Below are 21,696 nucleotides of genomic sequence, written 5' to 3' on the forward strand. Positions count from 1 at the left end.
CAGAAATGCCCCAATTATCCAGTTGCTGTGAGTATTATGCTGACATGCTGGACTGGCGCTGAGATTCTTGTGGAAAACAAGCTGATCATTTAGTCAGACGGCGGAGCTGAGACGCAGGACGCCGGGAGCTTCTTCTAAACTGTAAGTATGACGGAAAATGGCTCGATTTCCTTTAAAGATTGATCCAATCTGCTAATGTTACTGCAAACACTGATAAGTTTAACAACAGTTGTGGTCAGCCTGGTAGTTGATTGAAAACAAGCTTGTTGAATTTATTTAACCACAGTGCCACAAAAAAAGAACCTCACCTCTCCTCTCACACGTTAATATAATTTGGTTTTTCTTTCTTCCCAGCACCAAATAAAGCAATCCTGCTCTTGTGGAGGATGTTTTAGTAGGAATACAGATCCTTACTGTGGGACACAAGGACATGGTGGTCTCACTCTGCCTGGCTCTGGTTACTTATGTACCCCTTCTGTGGTTTGTGAGGGAGACCGATGGGATGCCGGACCCCAATCATAGGGACCGGCTGATGCGCCAGGAGGCGTCCAGACAGACAGGAGGCCTGTTGACGTTAACGGCTGCAGAGCAGAAGCTGGATGCTTACCTGCATCGAATAAAGGAGCAGGAGATGTCTGCAGCTCACTTTCTCCCTGCTGTTCACTTCTTCAAGGCAAAGCCTCTAATCGAGAAGAGTTCAGTCTTCAAACTGCTGCAGAAAATGCCTAAAGGTGATGCTACACACAGATATTTTACGGAATGGGCCTACAGGGACTTTATTTTATCTAGTATAGCTGTATGATTGAAAAACTCCATCTCATGTAGGGTATAATATTAGTCTCTGACTTTATTGTGCAGGAATTTAGGTCCATCCTTTACAACAGTACTGTTCATTCATGTTTGCATGCATTCATTTTTAGACACAGCTCTCTTAAAACTCAGTCACATCCTTTCAATCATGTTGAGGTCTGTATTTTTCATCATTGACTCTTCTTTTTAAGCCACTGTGCTGTAGATTTGCTGCTGTGTTTGGGCTTGTTGTCCTGGTGCATGACCCTGTCAGGGCAAAGCTTTAGCTCACAACTGATCCTGTAGTCATAGAAAATGTTGTTCCTTCCACTGCAGGTTATGTTTCAGACATGTTTATTTCACAAAACAAACTTATGCATATGTATGAATGTACACTACCAGTCAAACGTTTGGACACATTTAATGGGAAAGCGTGTTTTGAGTGGTGGTGTATGTGCGCATGATCTGACTGTAAGGCAAGGTAGTTTTATTTGAACAGCACATTACATGTACAAGACAATTTAATGTGCGTTACATGAAACAAAAGCAGAGTTCTGAAGAAGCATTAAACTGTAGGTTAAAACAGACTTCTAAAGAGTAAAATGAATAAAATAAAAGCAGAAAAAAACAAAAATAGAATAAAACAAATAAACAAGAAGCAAATAGAAACATTTTAAACTTGATTTAAAGCAGCTGCAAGTGTCACCAGACCTGCAGTTTTATGGGAGTTTGTCCACATATGAGGAGCATAAAAACTACATAGTGGTACATTATAACATGATGGTATGTCTGAATGTATGTGTGAGTATGAGCTCATACAGGATTGTGCAAAAGAGTCGAGTCCCTCATTTCTTTATTTTTCCTCCAAAATGTCAGAACTTCTTGTAGTTGCAGATCTAGAAAATTTCACAATGTCAGGATGTCGAGGCAGGGTGATGTCCTTTGTGCAGTAAGTTAAAATCCCAAATATTTAAACCGAGTCATCAAAAGAGTCACAAAATCACTTTAAAACCGTTTACTGTATCTTCATTCCTTCTAAGAAAACAAAGACAATATTTAGGCTTAGATTTGAAAAAGATTCCTCTTTAAGAACAGAAAAACAGCTGCAATAATTACAGTGCAGCGTCCAGCGATATTAGGAGAGCTGAAGATGACGGTTATCATGCTGATCTGGAGCTTTTCTGTTTCTCATGATGAGGACGACCATACTGCTCAGAAGACTGACTTCGCTTTTAATATATAAAAAATATATAGTGACAAATAGAATTGTCTCATAGTGTTTCTCTTTTGTTTTTAGTTTAATCATAATTACTAATAAAATAAGTTACTTATATTTGTAAAACTCACATCTGACCTCATAACACACCTGATACGGACAACGTGGTGTTTTATTGTGTAACATCTAACGTCATTGCACTGCTGCTTGTAAGCATCAAGGTTTGAAAATTATTAACAGAACAATCAGAAGATAATAATATGAAAACAGAAATTATTCACAGACGTTGGACAGTAAAGATGTGCTTTGACTGATCAGCCTGATTCCTGTATATAATATAAGAAAGCAGGCAGAGAAATAGAATTTAGAATAAAATAAATAAAATAAGGATATTCACACACACACACACACACACACATACATAATCTATAAGGTGAAGGGAATAAAGACATAGTGGTAGGTGTACAAAAAGCAAGAAAATAATCCAACAATGATATTAAATAATTCAAATAAGTCAATTAAATATGATTGGTGTTATTATAAAATAATCAACTGGGATTAAAAAAGTAATAAATCGGGTGTAATAAATGTTACTGTACTAAAAAGACAAACCAGACTACAAGGAGACAAGAAATTAAATGAAAAATAATTCCTGAAGGAAAGTTGTGTCGTAGTAGGATTTTATTTAAATGTATATAAAAAAGACAGACACACTACAAAGAGATGGGAAATAAGTCAAACATAGACATGATTATCTACACAGATACAAAGAGAATATAATTTCCAAGAGCTCAACACCCGTTTCCACATCATTGTAAAGCCTGTGTTGACTGCTCTGCTCTGACGCTGAGCTCTCATCCTGCTGTTGTGGCGACAGGCGCAGCCCTCCATGTCCACGGCTCGTCTATGGTCAGCCCTGAATGGCTGGTGAAAAACGTCACCTACAGACCTCACTGCTACATCTGCTTCACCTGGGACAACTCGGTCCGCTTCCTGTTCTCAGACCGCCAGCCCTTCCCACGGTGGGACTGCTTCTACTGGCAGCTGCTGGAGACGTTAAGAGCCAAAATAGGAGACAACACAGGATTTGACAACAGGTTCCTTCACTTGAAACTTTGACGTGTCACAGCAGAATTTTTTGGAGGAAACTTAGAGTGTTTGTTTTTGGGTACCTTCCAGTTTAATCCAGCACCTCACACTGTTCACTGAGGATCCAGATGGTGAATATCCAAACCAGGATGTTGTGTGGGAGAAGTTTGAGAAAGCCTTTATTGCCGCTGCAGGGCTAATCACCCACGCTCCTGTGCTGAGGGACTACTTCTATCGGGGCTTGGAGGAGCTGTACCGTGACAACATCATGTACGTGGAGCTGCGCAGTGGTCTGTCAAGGGTTTGTGTTTGCTTGTTTCTTCACACTCGATCCCTCCAGCATCATTTGCAGCTGTAGATCTGACATTTCTGCATTTCTGGACTGTGTGTTGCAGACGTATGAGCTTGATGGAACCATTCACGATAAGATCTGGAATCTGAACACATTTCAAGAAGTTACAAAGAAATTTATCAGAGATCATCCAGACTTTCTCGGGGCCCGGATCATAATCTCTGTGCACAGGTAAAACATAATAAATGGAAATTTTCTCCACTGACTTCATCCTTGTGAGCTGCTTTGCTTGTTTTTGCTCAAATTACTAAATCAGCTTCAGTCATAATCAAAACTACCAAATACATAATTATTTAAAATATTTTAATCCTTTAAATGAATTTATTTTATAAATTCATTTAAATCACTTAAATATCTAGTAACAAAACTAATTTAGCTAAAACTGCTAAAATAAACAAAATTCTCCAATGTTTTGGTTCAAATCTTCCAATCAGCTTTAGTCATAAACAATATTGATGAAATATGGAATTATTCAAATAATTTTAAACTTTTAACTGCTGGTATAATTACACAATGAAATATCTATTTTTTGTGTTTTTTTTCCTTCCGTATTGTGTCGTCAAACTGGCATTTAAAGGGTTAAAATAATTTGATAAATGACATATTTGAACATTTTGATTAGAACTGAAGTGATTTAGTGATTTAAGCCAAATAAAGTGGAAACTAGAAGCACTCAGAGCGCACAGACCTCCGCCAAGCCATAGGGTCACCCACCTGAGAAAAACCCCAACAGGCCCAACAGCCCACCCAGTTACCAACCCCATGCCAGCACTTATGTGTCCGTCAAGCTAATATCACTTTCTATTTCCATCATCAGGACAGATGCCACAGCTTACTTACAATCCTTGACCCTGGAAACATCTCTTTAGACACCAAGATGAAGCGAATGGCTTTAACAGTGTTGAAGCTTTGTAGAAATTCACATGTTCTCTAATGGTGACAGTCTGGGTTAGCTCTGTGTAGTTTTAATTACTTAGGTAATTACTAATTATCTAACCCTAACCCACCCACACTGTAATGGTAAAATGAGCTCTATCTCCCAATAAAGAATCCTTTAAAAATTCCTGGATCTAGACCATGACCCGGATCACCCCCAAAATCTCATTACTGGTTCCTTCTTCCATTTCTGACATTTCCTGGAAATTTAATCAAAATCCATCCAGAATCTTTTCAGTTATGTTGGTAACAGACAGACAGACAGAAAGATGGAGACAGACAGGCGGGCAGACAGACAGACAGACAGACAGACAGATAGAGACAGGCAGGCAGGCAGAAAGAGAGACAGACAGACAGACAGACAGACAGACAGGCAGGCAGGAAGACAGACAGACAGACAGGCAGGCAGGCAGACAGACAGAGAGACAGGCAGGCAGGCAGACAGATAGAGACAGGCAGGCAGGCAGAAAGAGAGAGACAGACAGACAGACAGGCAGGAAGACAGACAGACAGACAGGCAGGCAGACAGACAGATAGAGACAGGCAGGCAGGCAGAAAGAGAGAGAGAGACAGACAGACAGACAGGCAGGCAGAAAGAGAGAGACAGACAGACAGACAGACAGACAGGCAGGAAGACAGACAGACAGACAGACAGACAGGCAGGCAGACAGACAGACAGACAGGCAGGCAGGCAGGCAGAAAGAGAGAGAGAGACAGACAGACAGACAGACAGGCAGGCAGACAGACAGACAGACAGACAGGCAGACAGGCAGGCAGGCAGGCAGAAAGAGAGAGACAGACAGACAGACAGACAGGCAGGCAGGCAGAAAGAGAGAGACAGACAGACAGACAGACAGACAGACAGACAGACAGGCAGGAAGACAGACAGACAGACAGACAGACAGGCAGGCAGGCAGACAGATAGAGACAGGCAGGCAGGCAGAAAGAGAGAGAGAGACAGACAGACAGACAGGCAGACAGACAGACAGACAGGCAGACAGGCAGGCAGAAAGAGAGAGACAGACAGACAGACAGACAGACGCCAAGAACATAACATGGCAGAGGTAATAAAATATCCATCTTTTTTAAACCAGTGTTTTTGAGAAGACTTTTTTGTCCACTAACGACTGAAGAGGAAGGAAATTTTGTTCCCAGTTTCATTTTGACCTTTAAAAATAAATTTAAATTTAAAATTTCTTCAAGAAAATAACTTTCATGAATAAAATCATGAGGAAACATAACCAAAGTGGAGGCCAGGTATTGAGGAGAAAATGACCTGATAAGACAAAAAAGTTCATGATTTGCTTCATTTGTGGGATCAGGCAGAAAGTTTAAGATCCTTTAAATGTCATTATAATATCAAATTATTAGGCAATATAAAAACCATGTGAGTGTTTGGACTTACTGGCATTTGCGTGTTGCAGCCTGCAAGTCGTGTCACCCAGACGCCAAACAATGTGGTTGTTCTTTCAGTTACTGAGACAAAAACAGATCCATGATGAGATCTGAACTCCACGCTGTCATGATGTTCCAGTTTTAAAAAAATGATCCTCCAGCTAAAATTTAATTTGTCAACTGTTCATTTATTCCCCTGTTTCCTTGCAAAGGAATAAGTTATAGAGGTGGTTGTTAAATGGGCAGGACAGGGATCTGGGGGGAAAAAAAACACAAGAAAGTTGTGTTTTCCGCTGCTGTAGAGGAGATTAGTTCAGTTAGAGAAAATTCCTGCAATGATACCATTATGATGTCATGAAAATCCAGAAGAAAGCATCACATCGAAGGCGTGTAGACTCAGAGAGACGAGGGCATTAACACTTTGAGATTCATAATGGGAAATTTCCACAGATGTCTAGACTGAGTAATTACCATGAAATTGCAAATAAGCGCTTGTGATCCTCAAACTTTTTCCAACGTTGTATCCCCTGTAACATTTTTTAAACCCGAGGAGTTAATTTACATTCAGTAAAAATTTATCTCAATTTAGCCGGATCAGTAAAATCAGGGCATAATAACCCATAAATAATTAAACTACCACATTTTCCCCTTTGTTTCAATGCAAGGAAGTATGTGCATCATCAAGATTTTACATTTTATAAATGATCCTTTTAAAAAACATGAACAACCTCAAATGTCTCAAGAAACATAAATGCAGTTTTAACACTAATTTGTCACTTTTATGCATTTAGATAATTTTATTCTATTAATTTACATATTTTTACTTATCTATTTTATTATATATATTTTATATAAACAAATTATATAATTTTTTTTGTAATTATATATATAAGTTTATAAAAATAAATTACATATAATTTAAGAATTTACAAAAATATATATTGTTATATTTTATTGAAATATATTATTTTTAAACATTTTTCTTAACTTCATATATATTATAAATCAAATATTTGATAGTTTTTACATAAATTATATTTCAATTTTATATTTTCATCTACGGTATATAAGCATTTTTTTTTACTTATTTTATTTTTATTTTATTTATTTGACATTTTTCTATTTACACGCGTGGACAAAATCCCTTCGGTTGTTGTAACTGTCAATGAGACTTCTGCACCTCTCAGCAGGTATTTTGGCCACTCCTCATAAGCAAACTGCTCCAGTGCCTACTCCCTAGAAAAGACTGAAAATAACGTGACCAAAGGGACGTGTTAATCCACAGTGTGTCCACTAATTAGCATCACAGGTGTCTACAATCTTGTAATCAGTCAGTGGGTCTATATATAGGGCTACTGATCGCACTGTCCGTCGTTGTTTGAGCCAAAGTGGATTTAATGGGAGACGATCAAGGAGGAACCATTGTTGAAAACAAACCATAAAAAAGCCAAACTACATGCTGACAAGCAACAAAGTTTCTGGGAGAATGTCCTATGGACAGATGAGACAAAAATTATTTTTGCCAAGACACATCAGCTCTATGTTTCCAGATGGAAAAATGAAGCATATGAAGAAAAGAACACCGTCCCTACTGTGGAACATGGAGGAGGTTCTGTTATGTTCTGGGCTGCTTTGCTGCATCTGGTACAGGGTGTCTTGAATCTGTGCAGGTACAATGAAATCTCAAGACTATCAAGGGATTCTAGAGAAATGTGCTGGCCAGTGTCAGAAAGCTTGGTCTCAGTCGCAGGTCATGGGTCTTACAACAGGACAAAGACCCAAAACACAGCTAAAAACACCAAGAATGGTAGAGGAAAACATGGACTATTCTAAAGTGGCTTCTATGAGCCCTGACCTAAATCCTATTTAGCATCTTTGGAAGGAGCTGAAACATGGCGTCTGGAAAAGGCTCCCTCAAACCTGAGACACCTGGAGCAGTTTGCTTATGAGGAGTGGATCAAAACACCTGCTGAGAGGTGCAGACGTCTCACTGACAGTTACAGGAATCATTTGATTGCAGTTGTTGCCTCAAAAGGTTGTTCAACAAAATATTAAGTTAAGGGTACCATCATTTTATCCAGGCCTGTTTCATGAGTTTACTTTTTAATAATTCTGTTGAAGCATGGTTAAAAAGCAACGTCTGACGTTCACTGGTTAAATTTCATAGAATTTTTATTTATTACTTTTGTCAGATTCAAGTTATTTCTGTCACCATTTGTGAGTTTTTCTTTCGTTAACCGAAGGGTACCAACAATTTTGTTTTGTGTACACATTCTTTACAAGGAACAGATCAAAATGGAGGTAGAAAAATCACAAAACATTAAATCAGATATCTGGAACTGAAAATTAGTGTCTCACATTATGATTAGAGTAACTATTTTAAGAAGATCCGTGTAATAATCCTGACCACCTGAACTGACTCGCCTCAAGCTAAAGTCAGATCTATTAAGAAAGATTTAATAATCTTCTGTTTTGCCTGCTAATTTTCAGATTTATGGTTTCAGTGGAAATAAAAATAACCCAAATGTCCTGAACTTAATTTTGAAGTTAATTTTGAACCAGCAGCTGTGAAGGTAGACGTCGTTTTTACCGAGTTCTCCCATCTCATTAAAAGTCAGAAGTTACTGGAGTCATTTTGTTCTCAAGTCTCTTGTGCAGTTTATTTCTTAACTCTACTTGCAATCACTGATGTTTAATACATGAAGTAATGACTCTGGGAGCTCTCTGTTAGGTTTTTCTCCGCCAGCTTACAGTAGAAACTCAGCATTTGGTAAAGAGTCTTCTGTGTCTGCTGCTGCTTGTTTCAGGGCTCTGAGTGTATCTGAGGTTAAAGCAGCTGTAAAAGAAGCCATCCAGCTGAAAAAGGAATTCCCAGATGTAGTCGTGGGATTTGACATGGTAGGAAATTCTCTAATTCTACCCTCGAAGTGTCCGTGAGAATAATACGCAGCTTAATTTACAACTCTGTGTTTCCTGCCTCTGTCTGTGAAATACTGGCTTATAGTTGGATCTAACATTATGTTTCCAGGTTGGCAGGGAGAACAGTGGGAGGACTCTCTGGTACTTCAAAGAAGCACTTTCTCTGCCAGCTGAGCTGGGTGAAACACTGCCTTACTACTTTCATGCAGGGGAGACAGGTGGGCCTCCAAATACATGACAATTAGCACTCCGTAGTTCAAAAAATAAACTTTAATTTTACTCTCCTGTTTGTGCAGATGATGAAGGCACCGACATAGATCAAAATATTCTTGACGCTCTTCTATTCAACACCACACGAATCGGGCATGGCTATGCTTTGGCTCACCATCCGCTTGCCAAAGAGCTTTCCAGGAAGAGAAACATAGCTGTGGAGCTTTGCCCCATCTCAAACCAGGTGGCTTGACACGATGGAGCAGGCAGCACATACCAGTCTTCTTATTTAAAGTGTCTGAGTTTGTGTGACCTCCACCCTGCAGGTGCTGAAGCTGGTTTCAGATCTGAGGAACCACCCTGCAGCCGTGCTGATGTCTGAGGGCCACCCAGTGGTGATCAGCTCTGATGACCCGTCTCTGTTTGGCACCACAGGCCTTTCCTACGACTTTTATGAGGCTTTTGTTGGCATCGGAGGACTGAAGGCAAACCTGGCCACCCTCAAAGAGCTGGCTTTGAACTCCATCAGGTCTGGATTTGTCCATTTTTTATTTCATACATAGACAACACAAACATTTTCAGATGCTTACCAAGAATACCTTATCAAATCAAATTTTATTTATAAAGTACTTTTCATCAGGCAGGAGGCAGGATTCATAAATAAAACCACCAATACTTAGTTATTTTTAGATAAAGTTCTCAACTGTGATTAAATCTGGATTTTGGTAGATATGGAAAAATAAACAGAATCGGTATTCCCTTCATAAAAATTAAAACACATTATTGCAATTTCTTCCAAGAAACCCAAGCACGTCGAGGAGGAACTTCGTAATAAACCAACTAAACAAGAACAGTATTTTAGCTTGTGGTTTAAAGTTTTAAAGCTCTTTCCGTTCATGTTAAAGAGGCTACAGCCTTTAAAAACGTGCAGCTCCATGACGATTCCTCTGCTTGCAGGTACAGTTCGCTGCCGGCTCCTCTGAAGGACGCTGCGCTCGTCACATGGCGGAACAAATGGAACGCCTTCATTTCTAATAACTCCTGACGGCCTGACCCCAACGCATCCTGTTTGACTTGAATCATGTTTCTTTTATCATTAAACTACAAACACACACCCGTCTGCCATCAGCAGTCTTTTTTTAAAAAAAAACATTAATGGATATCTTTATTATTGGAGTTTCCATATCTAGAAGAGTTTAATAAACCCTGTTTTGTTTTGGATGTTTTGACATGGGAAGGTATGTACTGCAAAGATTTAAACTTTTTTAACACAAAAAAATTAAATGGTGGCAGTTCATATTGTTTTTGGCATAAATGTACATCAGTCACATTTATCAAAAACAATCTAAACATAAAATATTTCGACTAAAAAGACTGAATTATATTAACTTCTTACTAATTGTTTAATAACTTTGCTGTTTTCATTAAGTCCTGCAGATCTTTTTACACCAGGTGCAGTTTTTGTGCCGTTTTTGCGATGAGATGTTGTATCTTCCAGCGTTGATCACTGCAGTGCTGGACAACAAGTTTGATGTAACCATCCTCATCCAAGGCAACCTCCAGACACCTCTTCGTTTCTCTGTTCTGAATCGGTCCTCCCTGCAAACAAAATGCTCATTGTTCATGTCCCACTGATGAAGCCACCCTCGTTGTTTCAACGTGAACATTTTCACCTGTTTAAAATCCCACAGCATGTGTAATTTCTTCTGCTGGGCCAATTTGCAGTCGTACAGTCCCGCGAAGACTCCGGAGCCGGGGTCCACCAGACAGATGTTGCTTTTGTGTTTGTGAGATTTGATTTCGCCGATGTACAGCTGGCCATCGGTGCGATAATGACAGTGCTGCAACCCAGAACAACAAGAACAATGAAAACTAAAAGACAGTCTGTAGTAAACGTTTACATCTCCACCCACCTGAGAGGAGAAGAAGTGGCATCCATATAGGATGGGAGTGTACCCAGGCACCGGGCCTTGGTCGATGCAGAGATCTGGCTTCAGATCATTTATCAGCTGCCAACAGAAGCAGAAACATCAGGTCACCTTTAATAGTTTCCATTAGGAGAAACCTATAAATAACATTTAGAAATAAATAGGACAAAAAGGTTTTGTACTAATCTACAAAACAAAGCATCAAATACTTCTAAAAATGTAAAAAAATAAATAAATAAAATAAAGGCAACATATAATGCATTAATGCAATAATAATGCAATATAATGCATTTTAAAAATGAGCCTAAATTGTTTTTGTTGGTAGCCTGCCATGATTCCTGCTTAGACTCTTTTGACTCATTCTTCTTACTAAAGGCTGCTAGATCTCAGAGATTTTTTAGCCATTTTTCAAGCTCAACCTTTGTGAGATTGGTCCAAACATTTGATGATCAGATTTGGATGTGTTCAGGATCTGCTTTTCATCTTTATTTTACATCGATCTGAACTCAAATTGGACTAGGAACCCCAGGTACGCCGGTGAAAGTCAAATTTCTCCCACATGGTAAATGTGACTTTCTGCACTTCTGTCCACAGTGGGACCAGAAAAAGAAAGTCATTAGCAAAAACAACCAAAAGAGAACTTCCTCTCATATTAACAGATAACGAAGTTGAAAAGCTGCCCAGTTTATCGCTTGACGTGGGGCTGGTTTGTAACCAGCTAAGTCTGAAGTTTTTATCCATGGTGATAGAGGTCAGTCTGAAAATGACTAATACTGTCTTAAAGTAGTCACATTTGATATAATTGATGAAATGACTGATCCATCCCTGTGCTTGAGTTTCCTTCTCTACTCTTTTTGCTCATTGCAACCAAACAAGTGAATCTAAATGTTGGTCAGATTGTTTAGATTTTGTAAACTTTTGACACAATTTAAAGCAGGTGTTTTTCCTCCTAATATCTCTGGGACAGTAAAGCTTGTGCATGTGTAGCTGAACAATAGCATGATCTGCTTAATCTTCACAAAGATCTTTTGATTTGCCCCTACTAATAATCCTAGATCTAAAATTCACTTCCAATCTTAACCGTTGCCATCACAAACCTTTCCCTACTTTACTGGTGATCACTTGTGGTAATAAAACAGGAAGACGAGGCAGCTGCTTTTAGTGGCCGGCGGCTCCTGATTGTTGTTCAAACGTGGAGCTTCCACCATGTTCGTTCCACCATGACGTTTTATGTGCTGAAAATCATTGATTTATATCTAACTATATGTAGAATAAAAGAGCTGCATTTGTCATTACTTATCTCACCACACGCATATCTAACATTTCATTATAAATAAAACTTAGGGAAATGTGTTTAGTTGAATAAAAGTCACCTAAATTTCTATTATTTCTGTCAAAGTGCTCAAACTGAATCATGTTTATAGTGAAACACTTATAAAAGTATAATGGGGATACTTGCAGGTTCATCCGGCTACATGTAGTTAGATAGGCCCATGTTTTGTATTTGACTTACAGCTCCATAGGCAAGCAGGTTATGCAGCGGCTCCAGCGAGGGGTAAACATTATCCAGATACCACTGAAAGGGCTTACACTTCAGCCTCTCCCTCAGCTTCTTTCTCTCCGACACATCTCCAATGTCTATCCCATGATTCTGTTGGAAAATAACGCCACATGATGCTATTTTTCACCATTTAGAGGAACTACAGTGTCTGCAGTCTTTCATAAAACCTAATTAGATTTTGATTATAAAAATTGAAACTCATGCGAGTAATAAAGAGATGTCAGATCGTACTTCCATGGGAAGGTTCCAGGCGATGTTGACATTGTATTTATATTCATCCAGCCAAACCTCTGCCACCCTCAGCGCGTTGCGTCTCACCATGGCATTCAGGTCAGGGACATACGGCTTTCTAGCTCGTTCAATGTGGGCAATTTTCGAGCAAGGTACCACTTCTATGCTTCCTCCACACAGCCACACCTAGAAAACAAGAATTGTGGTGGATTTAAAAGGGGTAAAAAATCAGTATTGTACATAGAAAATAGACTCACATGCAGTACACACTAATTCTTAAACAGTTTTTTTTATTACTTTGACCTTATCCATAGTCTGACATAAAAATGTTTACAAAAGGAATAAAAAAAAAGTCAGGATATTTCCAGGGAAAAACTAAATAATCCATTTAATTAGCTTTTTATGGAAGCTGAGAGCAGCCAGTCCTGCAATTATTTATTTTTGATGCTCGTTATCTGTAATCTGTCTCGAGCAAATGGCCATTTGTTTTCTCGAGAAACACACTGCAGAAGCCCCTTTACGCTCTACGGCAGTGTTTGTTACCACAGCTCTGCACGTTTTAGATGTTTTCCTGCTCCAACTCACCTGACTCAGATGAACGGATGTCTTCACAAGTTAATGAGCCATTAGTTTCAGCCTGGTGTTGTGGAATTACTGCGTTTAAATCTTTCTATTGTAAGATTTTAAGTTTTAAAAAGTTAAATAACTTTTGTACAGAATAAACATGTCATCACCTTGTTGATGCCACATTTTTTTCTTTTGCTTATACGTCCATAACGGGAACTTTAAGAGATAATCTCAAATTGTAGATTAACTGAATGTTTTGAGGTCTTGATTTTTTAAGAAGGGGAGGGATAAAATATGTTTTTACTTCCTCCTACTTCTTTTCAGATAAGTAAAAAGAACATATAGTTTTCAGTTTGTTCATTTTTCAGATATAATTTATTTCTGTCCATTAACGTTTCATTGTTAGTTTAGTTTGAACACATAATAAGCTATGTTTATTTTTCTCTTAAACACGACGTCCTCCCTCATATCAGTGCTAAAGTCATAACCCTGCTTGTCTGTTTCAGTTAGAAAACTCTCCGGATGGCTGGAAATAATCAAATGTTGTTCCGTTTGGAAAGAAGCAGCTTCATTCAGGTTTAAATTCATAGTGTTGACTTAATTTCCACCCCTCTTTATCACATATATTTAATTTTATTACATTAATGTTTAAGTTGAGATTTACAAAGAATATGTTTTGTATGTGTTTAAATCAGAGTTTTTAAAAAATAACCAACCATAATGCTGAAATGACATTCTGATTCTTGAGTAAATAGCTTTTGTCATTTCGGTGTAATAATAATTACATTACAAAAAAGCATTGCTGCCCTCAGGTTCCAGCGATTTCTATAACCTTTTACATGCTTTTGCATTTCTTTGGCCAGGAACTCAAACCCGAAGCTTGTAGAAATACAACCAAGCTTTAAAAGAATAGTCTTTCCAACAGGTGCAATAAATATTTAGAAAAAGTAAACATACAAATGTATGATACAAATTTTACAGGTAATTAAAAAAAATGTAAAATTTTTCAATTCCATTTTTGTTTTATTTCCATTTTATTAACTCTCCTACTTTAACATTGAACATTTTCTAAATTCTATTGCCAGCTTAATTTTTTATGACTTCATATACCATCCCTTTTTACACAATGGGTAGATACATGTCTGTTATAAAAACAAACACACAAATTAAGCTAAAATCTACAGCTATGTGGCTATGCTACATATCAGCAACATGTTTATGCCAAACTTGTTAATTTCGTTTAGTGCAGGAAACCATTTTGCTGAGTTTTGTTAAGAAAATGCTAAAACTTGCATCAACAAACAAACTGAAGACTTTACAGGTTTTAGGAGTTGAAACCACTTGATCTTACCCGGATGCCAAGCTCCACATTTTCACCACCATATATCTTCATTCCACCGTCAAGGCCTCCAATCTCCCAAAAAAACTTGCGCTCAGCAACAAGTATCCCCATGACGGAGGGGCTCCTGGTGTCACCATCAAGAAAAACATGAACACAACTTTAATTTACGCCGTGTGCAGGACGTAGTTCCATCCCAGCAGGGTTTAACTGCCCTCGTTTATTATATAGTCAGTCATTTTCTAACACCATCAGAAATATGTGAAACTTTTCATTCACTATAGTACACGTCAAAATCCTAGTTTGTGCCCCAGAAAAGAACTGGCAGAACAATACTGGCAGAATAATCGTGAGAATAAGAGTCCCCAAACTTTAACTGTGAAGTGGTTTGTCTATTTCTGCCTGAGATACAAGACTCCAGCAATTATTAAGTTAAAAAAGGAGCCATTTCAGACTCAAACTGTTCAGTATAAAAGTACAAACAGTAAACAAGCAAGTTGTCATGTAGCTTACTCTTATTACACACTTCATATTTGCATATTTAGGGTTGGGAATTTGGGATTTAAGGTTGGGAATTTGGGATTTAGGGTCAGAAATTTGGGATTTAAGGTCGGGAATTTGGGATTTAATGTCGGGAATTTGGGATTTAAGGTTGGGAATTTGGGATTTAGGGTCGGGAATTTGGGATTTAAGGTTGGGAATTTGGGATTTAGGGTTGGGAATTTGGGATTTAGGGTCAGAAATTTGGGATTTAAGGTCGGGAATTTGGGATTTAAGGTTGGGAATTTGGGATTTAAGGTTGGGAATTTGGGATTTAGGGTCAGAAATTTGGGATTTAAGGTCGGGAATTTGGGATTTAAGGTCGGGAATTTGGGATTTAGGGTTGGGAAACTTGTGAACATTTTACTGCATTTCTGCCCTGAATGTTACACACTGAAACTTTTGAGGCCTTGTTAAGATTCTGTAATCAAACAATGACTTTTAAAGAGGGAGATACAGTATTATGCTTTTGGTGCAACATATTTAAATTTTCATAATCACAGTAAAATAATTCATTTTCTCTCAAAGAGGAAACTCATCCACATCCCTAAAATTCTTGCTCTCGGTTAAAATCTGCACAGCAGTTAGAACAGTTTGATCCAGTATGAATGTAAATGTATTCATGGATGTTAAAACAAATATGAGCAGACCACCATAGTACAAATGATTAACCTGTAAAAAACAAATATATAAATATAACACAAATGTTCAGGTCAGATAAAGGAATTTAAGGACATCCAGATATTTACTCTTTGAAGTTGTTTTCTCAGACTAAAAATATCTATAGTGTTAGTTTTGACAACACTGTCAGTTTCCACAGTTTTCCCAACTCTGAATCAGGTCACATGCATCTCATCTAATCTACCTCTGAGATTAGATGCAGTGTGAAGCTGTTAAAGCAGCAAGAACTGGAAGGTATTACTTTGAAGGATAAAGTTAGTCTGTAGGTTTTATATCAATAGAAGCTTTGTCTACAGACCAATTTCATTTGTATTTTGCACTGACCGCAGGCAGAAAGTCACTGCTGTCCATGCAGATGTACCAAAACAAAAACTGGCTCATAGCAACAACATTAGGCAGTAATTAAGGTGCACACTGTGCTCATTGTCCCCGTCGCTTAGAAAATAAACCAGCTTAGGCTTTAGGACAAGGTGTGAGAACACTTCACACAAGCGATCAAATGTCACAGTAATCTTATTGCAGGACATTATAAGCATGTCCAAAGAAATAGTAGTGATTCTGCACCTATAAAATGAGAAATCCAGAGCACACTCAGCCTGGAGCCAAGTCATTTGTATGATGTATAAATGATGCAGCTGAATGTCACAAAGCAAACAAGACGTTTCAGGAATGTTTCCCAAAACTCTCCTTCAAGTGTGGAGTTTGTTTTGTTTGTTGCACTCTGAGTGAATCTTACTTGCCGGTCTGTGAATCGTCCTCTAAGGCGTACCACTCGGGTCTGAAGGAGTCGTACGTGCCCCACAAAGCCCAATCAAAGCCATGAGCATTAGGAGGGTAGGGAGTTAGTGTCAAGTCATCGTAGCTGACTCGGTCAAAAACAGGTGTCAGTATCAACGTGCGGTCCTCCTTAATACGAGCCAACAGTGGCTCTGCCCTGCAAACAGGTTTAACAGGTGTATTGCCATGGCAACATTCAAAGCTACATTACAGTAACTCGTATTTGTTTGCATTCCGACCAACCATTGCATATGGACCTCTATGTGTGCATCCAAGATGGCGACCACATCTCCTGCAGCTGTTTTCCATCCTGACAGTCTGGCCTGGGTAAGGCCACGCTGCTCCGAGTGCCGCACCCTCTTCACCAAGCCTGGACGCTCTTCGTGGATGGAGTCAATGTATTCATCCAGCTTCTCCATTAAGTCCTCTAGGAAATTTAACACATTTAAGGAATATGATTATGTAGTTACCTCTGGCAAATGGAAAAAAAAAGAAAGGAAGCACTGTTTCTTAATCTTATTTATGAGTTTTCTTTGCAAGATATAGTTTTAAGTCTATTTCCCTGGTCTCAATCTTTATGAATTATGTTGGTGGTTTAATATATCTCATTTCTCAGCATTTGATATGTTTATGTTTTTTACCATTTTTAATCACAACAATTCTATAAATTTCTACACAGATAATAGAAAAGTTAAGGATTTCCCAGTTGTTTGATGCTGTTTATATGAAAAAGTGTTTGTCTATTTAAGCATCCATCTTTTTTTTTTATCTCACTATCAGCGAAAGAGCAAATAAAACTTTCCAAATATGCACTGCAAGCTCTAATGAGACTTCTCACTTACATCCCTTAAGCTCCAACCCTAACAAAAGCAAGGATCCATATCCTGCATGTTAATCACACGACTAGACGTAAAACTGATTTCATGAAGCCACTCACCATGTTTAGATAAAGCATAAAGAAGCTTTTTCTATGTAAAGTCTGTCTAGTTTCTAAAATTATTGTTAACATAAAGAAACCCTGCTGTGAGCTCCACTGCAGTTCAACGTTTAGAAGAATGAAAAAAAGACACCACATCTCGTACTAATTTACCACAAAGTCTGAAATGATCTCGCTCAGCATACCGTTGGTGCTGTGGTCGTCCACCAGGATGATTTCACGCAGCAGCCGAGCAGGCGTCTTGTCGATGATGCTGCGCATGGCCCTCTTGATGACAGAAAGAGCTTCATCCAGGTAGATTAACACAACGCTGAGGGAAGGGAGATCCTCTGGGTACTTCTTCTCAGCACATCTGTGTGCAACCAAATCAAGTGTACTGGAAGTAAAACAACTGCATCTAATAAATATTTGTGCACAGTAAATCATATTTCAGCGAACCTGTTGCATAAAAAAAGAAAGCTTTACAGAAATGTATGAAGTCATGTATGACTTCTGGATCATTATACACCCCCCTGGGTGTTTGCAGGGTTTTCATTATTGAAACAGATGCACAAAAATCCCTGCTGGGAAACCTTTTGCTCAAATTTGTCTGCATGAAGTAATGAAGTAAAGCAGACTTTAACTAGTTTTTAAAATGCATAGTTTCGTTAACAGCACCTCATTTGCATATTAAAATATTACATTTGTTTAATGTCACATGACGATATCAGCTTAAAGACTAGTATTAATTACTTTAACCTCATGTTTTAATCATATGATGCCTTTGGCCAATGCAGACAGAGAATTTTAAATAGTTTCATTTTTTGATTATTTACTCCATATATTAGCAATAACCTCTCAAATCAAGAAAGAGCTGGTTATCTTTTAAGCAGCTAGATCCAGTTAGCTTTTAAAGCTTTCTCAGTCGGATGCAGAATGCAGGTTTTACAGCAGACACACAGTATGCTCATCGTGATGACACCTGTGTGATGAAAAAGGCGTGACTTTTATGGCAGGATGTGAAGCTCACCTGGCAGGCCTGGTATCAGGAATGTCTCTGTTGAGAGGCAGCCGGTCACTGAGGAAGGCGTTGTAGCCGTACCTCTGAAATAAGCTCTCAGCCTCTTTCTGTTCTTCTTCTGACAGACCGTCGCCCCACTTGCTGAACAGATAAGAATTGGGGTACAGCTTCCTCACCACCTTCCTCTCCTTTTTCGCTTCCACCCTCATTTTGGCCTCATGTTCCCTCTTTTCATATCTCTTCATCAGATCAACTGCAGATAGAGAGATTTATGTTGTCCTGTGGATTAGTTTGCTCTCCACTGTAAATATAATTTTTATGTAGCAGGATCAGCTGATGCTCCTCCCTTAGTTATAAACGTACCATTAGCCTGGAGTTATCAGCTAAATACACTTCTTTAAATGATGCACAGGGTGGTCAAGTCAGTGCTAATGCTAAACTCATGTTTACTAAACTCTATTTGGTAGGAAGCAGGTGAGTATAACTTATGATGATGTCAATAAACAGGTTGTTGGTCTCATAAAAAATATGTGAAAGATAAATTTTAAAAAGTACAATTTCACCCAGTTTAGATCCAGATATCTGTGTTTTCTGACCTGCAAATTTTACAACCAGCTTTGACTTGGTATCAGCTGTGTGGCTGAGACTCACGCAGTCGGTTGATGTCCGTTTCCATCTTCTCCATCCTCCTGAGCATTCCCTGGCCCCTGATGGAGTCGTTGTGGTGGGCTCTCTGCAGCCTCTCTGCATGGCTGTGGACCTCTCTCTTTATGGAGCCAAGGTATAATAAGGCCGAGGATACAACAAAGATCAGCAGTGCTCCTTTAAACCAGCCAGCCCTCATCCTGGTGCCACCGTGCATGTGATATTTTGCCTCCCTCTAAAATAAAAATAAAAGAAAAGGAAGGTGGAGAAAGATTTCCTGTAATCCAGCTCCCTCCTCCACATATACAACACACACGTACAAACAAAGGCTTTAACAAACAATGGTTGTGTTATCTGATATCCTGGAGATAAAACATTTTTGGCCCCAGTTTCCATCTGCTGTCTTGTCATTGCATCACACCTGGGACGCAAGGTGTGCACCATTAACTGCAGTCACACAGAGGGAAAGAAAACCTGAAACACAAGTCAGGTAAGAGGCTGCTTTTTATTTCAAAACTACATTGTTAAGCCTCTCTGTTAAAAGCATGTAATTTAAGTTTTCTCATATTAATTTATTTAATTTTTTTTCTTAGGTTTGATCCAGCTGTTAAGCAGAGTTCTGACACAGAGAAACGTTTTAGGATTAATCCATGTCAGGTTTTACACTGGCTAAAATAAATTGAACTAATTACAGTAGAACCACCAATAGATGATGCCCTGAGCAATGTAGGAAAGACCAAAACTGTTAGTTCCACATGTATCTGATCATCCAGTGTGTAATAGCAACGAGCAATGCAAAGTAACACGTTTAGTTTTTTTCTAGATGTTTATTTGCCACATGCTTCATCATACAAGTACAAAATGCATGTAAGCTGAGCCCCGTCCAGTCTGCAAATAGAAGTGTAAGAATAGTAGAACACACACTTTTTGCTGCAGTTTTCATGTTCATGGTTTTCAGTGTGTCTTTCTGCAGGTGCTCCTGATGATTGTCTGCTGTGTTTTCATATAGAGGCAGTAGGATGTTTTCTGTTTCTCTACCGGTGTTGCAGCTGGTTGTCCTATTGTTTGTTTTTTTGTCCTCCCTCCACTTTTTACTCTCCTTTTCTCTTCTGTTAAATTCTATCCAACTTTATTTGTATAGCAGCTCTTTGTAACAAAGTTCTCTCAGGGCTCCTTTCTTTCATATCCTGTGTCAGGTCCAGCTTTTAAATCTATTTTCAGGACAAAACTCATTTAAAAAGTATCAGAGGAGCCTTATATGTCATGGTCGTAGGTGATGTTCTTAGTTTTGTCATGTTTAGTTTAGTTTCCAGTTTTGTTCGTTCCCTTGTGTGTTCAGTGTTTCTGTTTCCAGCTCGTTAGTTCACCTGGTCTGATTGCTCCCTCACTTCACCTGTTCCCTGTATATATACGCCTTGGTTTGTCTGACTCAGTGCCAGATCATTGTTGTTGTTTCTGTGTTCAGTCTGTATCGGCTGCCTTGTTCCTTGATATTAAATCCTGGATAGTGGCGTTGGTTTGTCTCCTGCCTCATCAGTCTGCGTTTGGGTCCTCACCTCTGCTGTCCTGTCACATTATATCCATAAAGCTCCTCAAGGGGGGAGTTAAAACATTTCCAAGGCAGGGGGAGAGCTTGTTTTATCTGTTATATATTTCTTATTTAATACATCTGACTTCTGTACGTATTATAAGGTGAGTCAGTTCAGGTGGTTAGGATTACTACACACATGTGGAAATGTACACGTATGTTAATTTAAAGATAACTCTTCGCTCTTGACAATTTAATCATGTGAAATACTGGATTTTTCACTTCCAGATAGCAGTGAATAAAGGTTGTGGGATTTTGTAGATCCATTGTGAAGTTGTAATGTATGGAGAGCTGTTTCATTTATAATTAAATGTATAAATACTGAAAATTAATATTTTATTCAATAAACAAATGTACCAATGAAATTCATTAAAAAAGTTAATAAACTAAAAACATGTAGTTGCAAATCGTGACAATTGTACCGTTTATGGGATGGTGTAAAAAACAAAACAGAATGTGGAAATTTAAAGTATTGATATCATGCATAGCATAAAAAGTACATTTTTAGTGGTATTTTTATTAACACTTCTATATATATTTTAATGCATTTACATTTTAATTATCCATGAAGCATGAAAAGACGGATCAATCTGAAGTCGGAGCAGCTCAGCTGGTAAGAGGACAGATTGTCTTTGCTGAAGATGTGATGAAAGCTCTGAATTCAGCTCCTGAGTTAAAGAGTCAAACCTGCTCAGAAACTCTGAGGATCCTGTGACTGGGCAGCTCAGGATGATGTTCAGCTGCAGCTGGAAGCAGAAGCTTCCAGTTCAAATCCTCTAAATGTTGTAGAAAGACTGATGTTGGTTTTTAAGGCCAACAGCCAAAAATAAAGAGTGAAAAACTTTAACAAAGTCTTTCAGCGTGTGTGGGAGAGTAGCTCACCCTGATGGGTGAAGCCCTGGAAGATCAGTAGGACTGGGATCAAAACCTCTGAATGACTTTTTTTACCCTTTAGATGCCAAATGAAGGAGTTAGAAAACTGCAGAGGCTGTAACT

The 21,696-nt window shown here is 38.6% G+C and overlaps 2 protein-coding genes across 2 annotated transcripts; one reads left to right on the top strand and one right to left on the bottom strand.

Moving 5' to 3' along the window:
• The first annotated feature begins 13 nt into the window (after positions 1-13).
• Positions 14-10,007, top strand: ada2b (adenosine deaminase 2b). Its single transcript, XM_041977931.1, has 10 exons — positions 14-141; positions 355-731; positions 2,883-3,102; positions 3,185-3,395; positions 3,490-3,617; positions 8,585-8,675; positions 8,806-8,914; positions 8,993-9,150; positions 9,233-9,435; positions 9,864-10,007. Exons 2-10 carry the CDS (start codon positions 431-433, stop codon positions 9,949-9,951), a joined length of 1,509 nt encoding a protein of 502 aa, XP_041833865.1. The 5' UTR covers positions 14-141; positions 355-430; the 3' UTR covers positions 9,952-10,007.
• Positions 10,008-10,349: 342 nt separating this feature from the next.
• On the bottom strand, positions 10,350-19,329 carry LOC121634529 (probable polypeptide N-acetylgalactosaminyltransferase 8). Its single transcript, XM_041977229.1, has 11 exons — positions 19,119-19,329; positions 18,477-18,720; positions 17,653-17,819; positions 16,774-16,957; positions 16,490-16,687; positions 14,545-14,659; positions 12,627-12,812; positions 12,348-12,485; positions 10,820-10,915; positions 10,580-10,747; positions 10,350-10,505 (listed from the first exon to the last, which is right to left on the bottom strand). The coding sequence occupies exons 1-11, from the start codon at positions 19,327-19,329 to the stop codon at positions 10,350-10,352; spliced, it is 1,863 nt and encodes a 620-aa protein (XP_041833163.1).
• Between the last annotated feature and the right edge of the window lie 2,367 nt (positions 19,330-21,696).

This window comes from Melanotaenia boesemani, chromosome 23, assembly GCF_017639745.1.
Source record: "Melanotaenia boesemani isolate fMelBoe1 chromosome 23, fMelBoe1.pri, whole genome shotgun sequence".
NCBI lineage: Eukaryota > Metazoa > Chordata > Actinopteri > Atheriniformes > Melanotaeniidae > Melanotaenia > Melanotaenia boesemani.

What these genes read in the sequence shown, in the direction of transcription:
- ada2b (XM_041977931.1), top strand. Translation starts at nt 431, where the DNA reads ATGGTGGTCTCACTCTGCCTGGCTCTGGTTACTTATGTACCCCTTCTG. An exon ending in TGCGCAGTGGTCTGTCAAGG is followed by an intron (nt 3,396 to 3,489) that starts GTTTGTGTTTGC and finishes TGTGTGTTGCAG; the next exon opens with ACGTATGAGCTTGATGGAAC. An exon ending in CTTTCATGCAGGGGAGACAG is followed by an intron (nt 8,915 to 8,992) that starts GTGGGCCTCCAA and finishes CTGTTTGTGCAG; the next exon opens with ATGATGAAGGCACCGACATA.
- LOC121634529 (XM_041977229.1), bottom strand. Translation starts at nt 19,329, where the DNA reads ATGCACGGTGGCACCAGGATGAGGGCTGGCTGGTTTAAAGGAGCACTG. An exon ending in AACGGACATCAACCGACTGC is followed by an intron (nt 18,721 to 19,118) that starts GTGAGTCTCAGC and finishes CTCTATCTGCAG; the next exon opens with TTGATCTGATGAAGAGATAT. An exon ending in ATAGAGGTCCATATGCAATG is followed by an intron (nt 16,688 to 16,773) that starts GTTGGTCGGAAT and finishes ACCTGTTTGCAG; the next exon opens with GGCAGAGCCACTGTTGGCTC.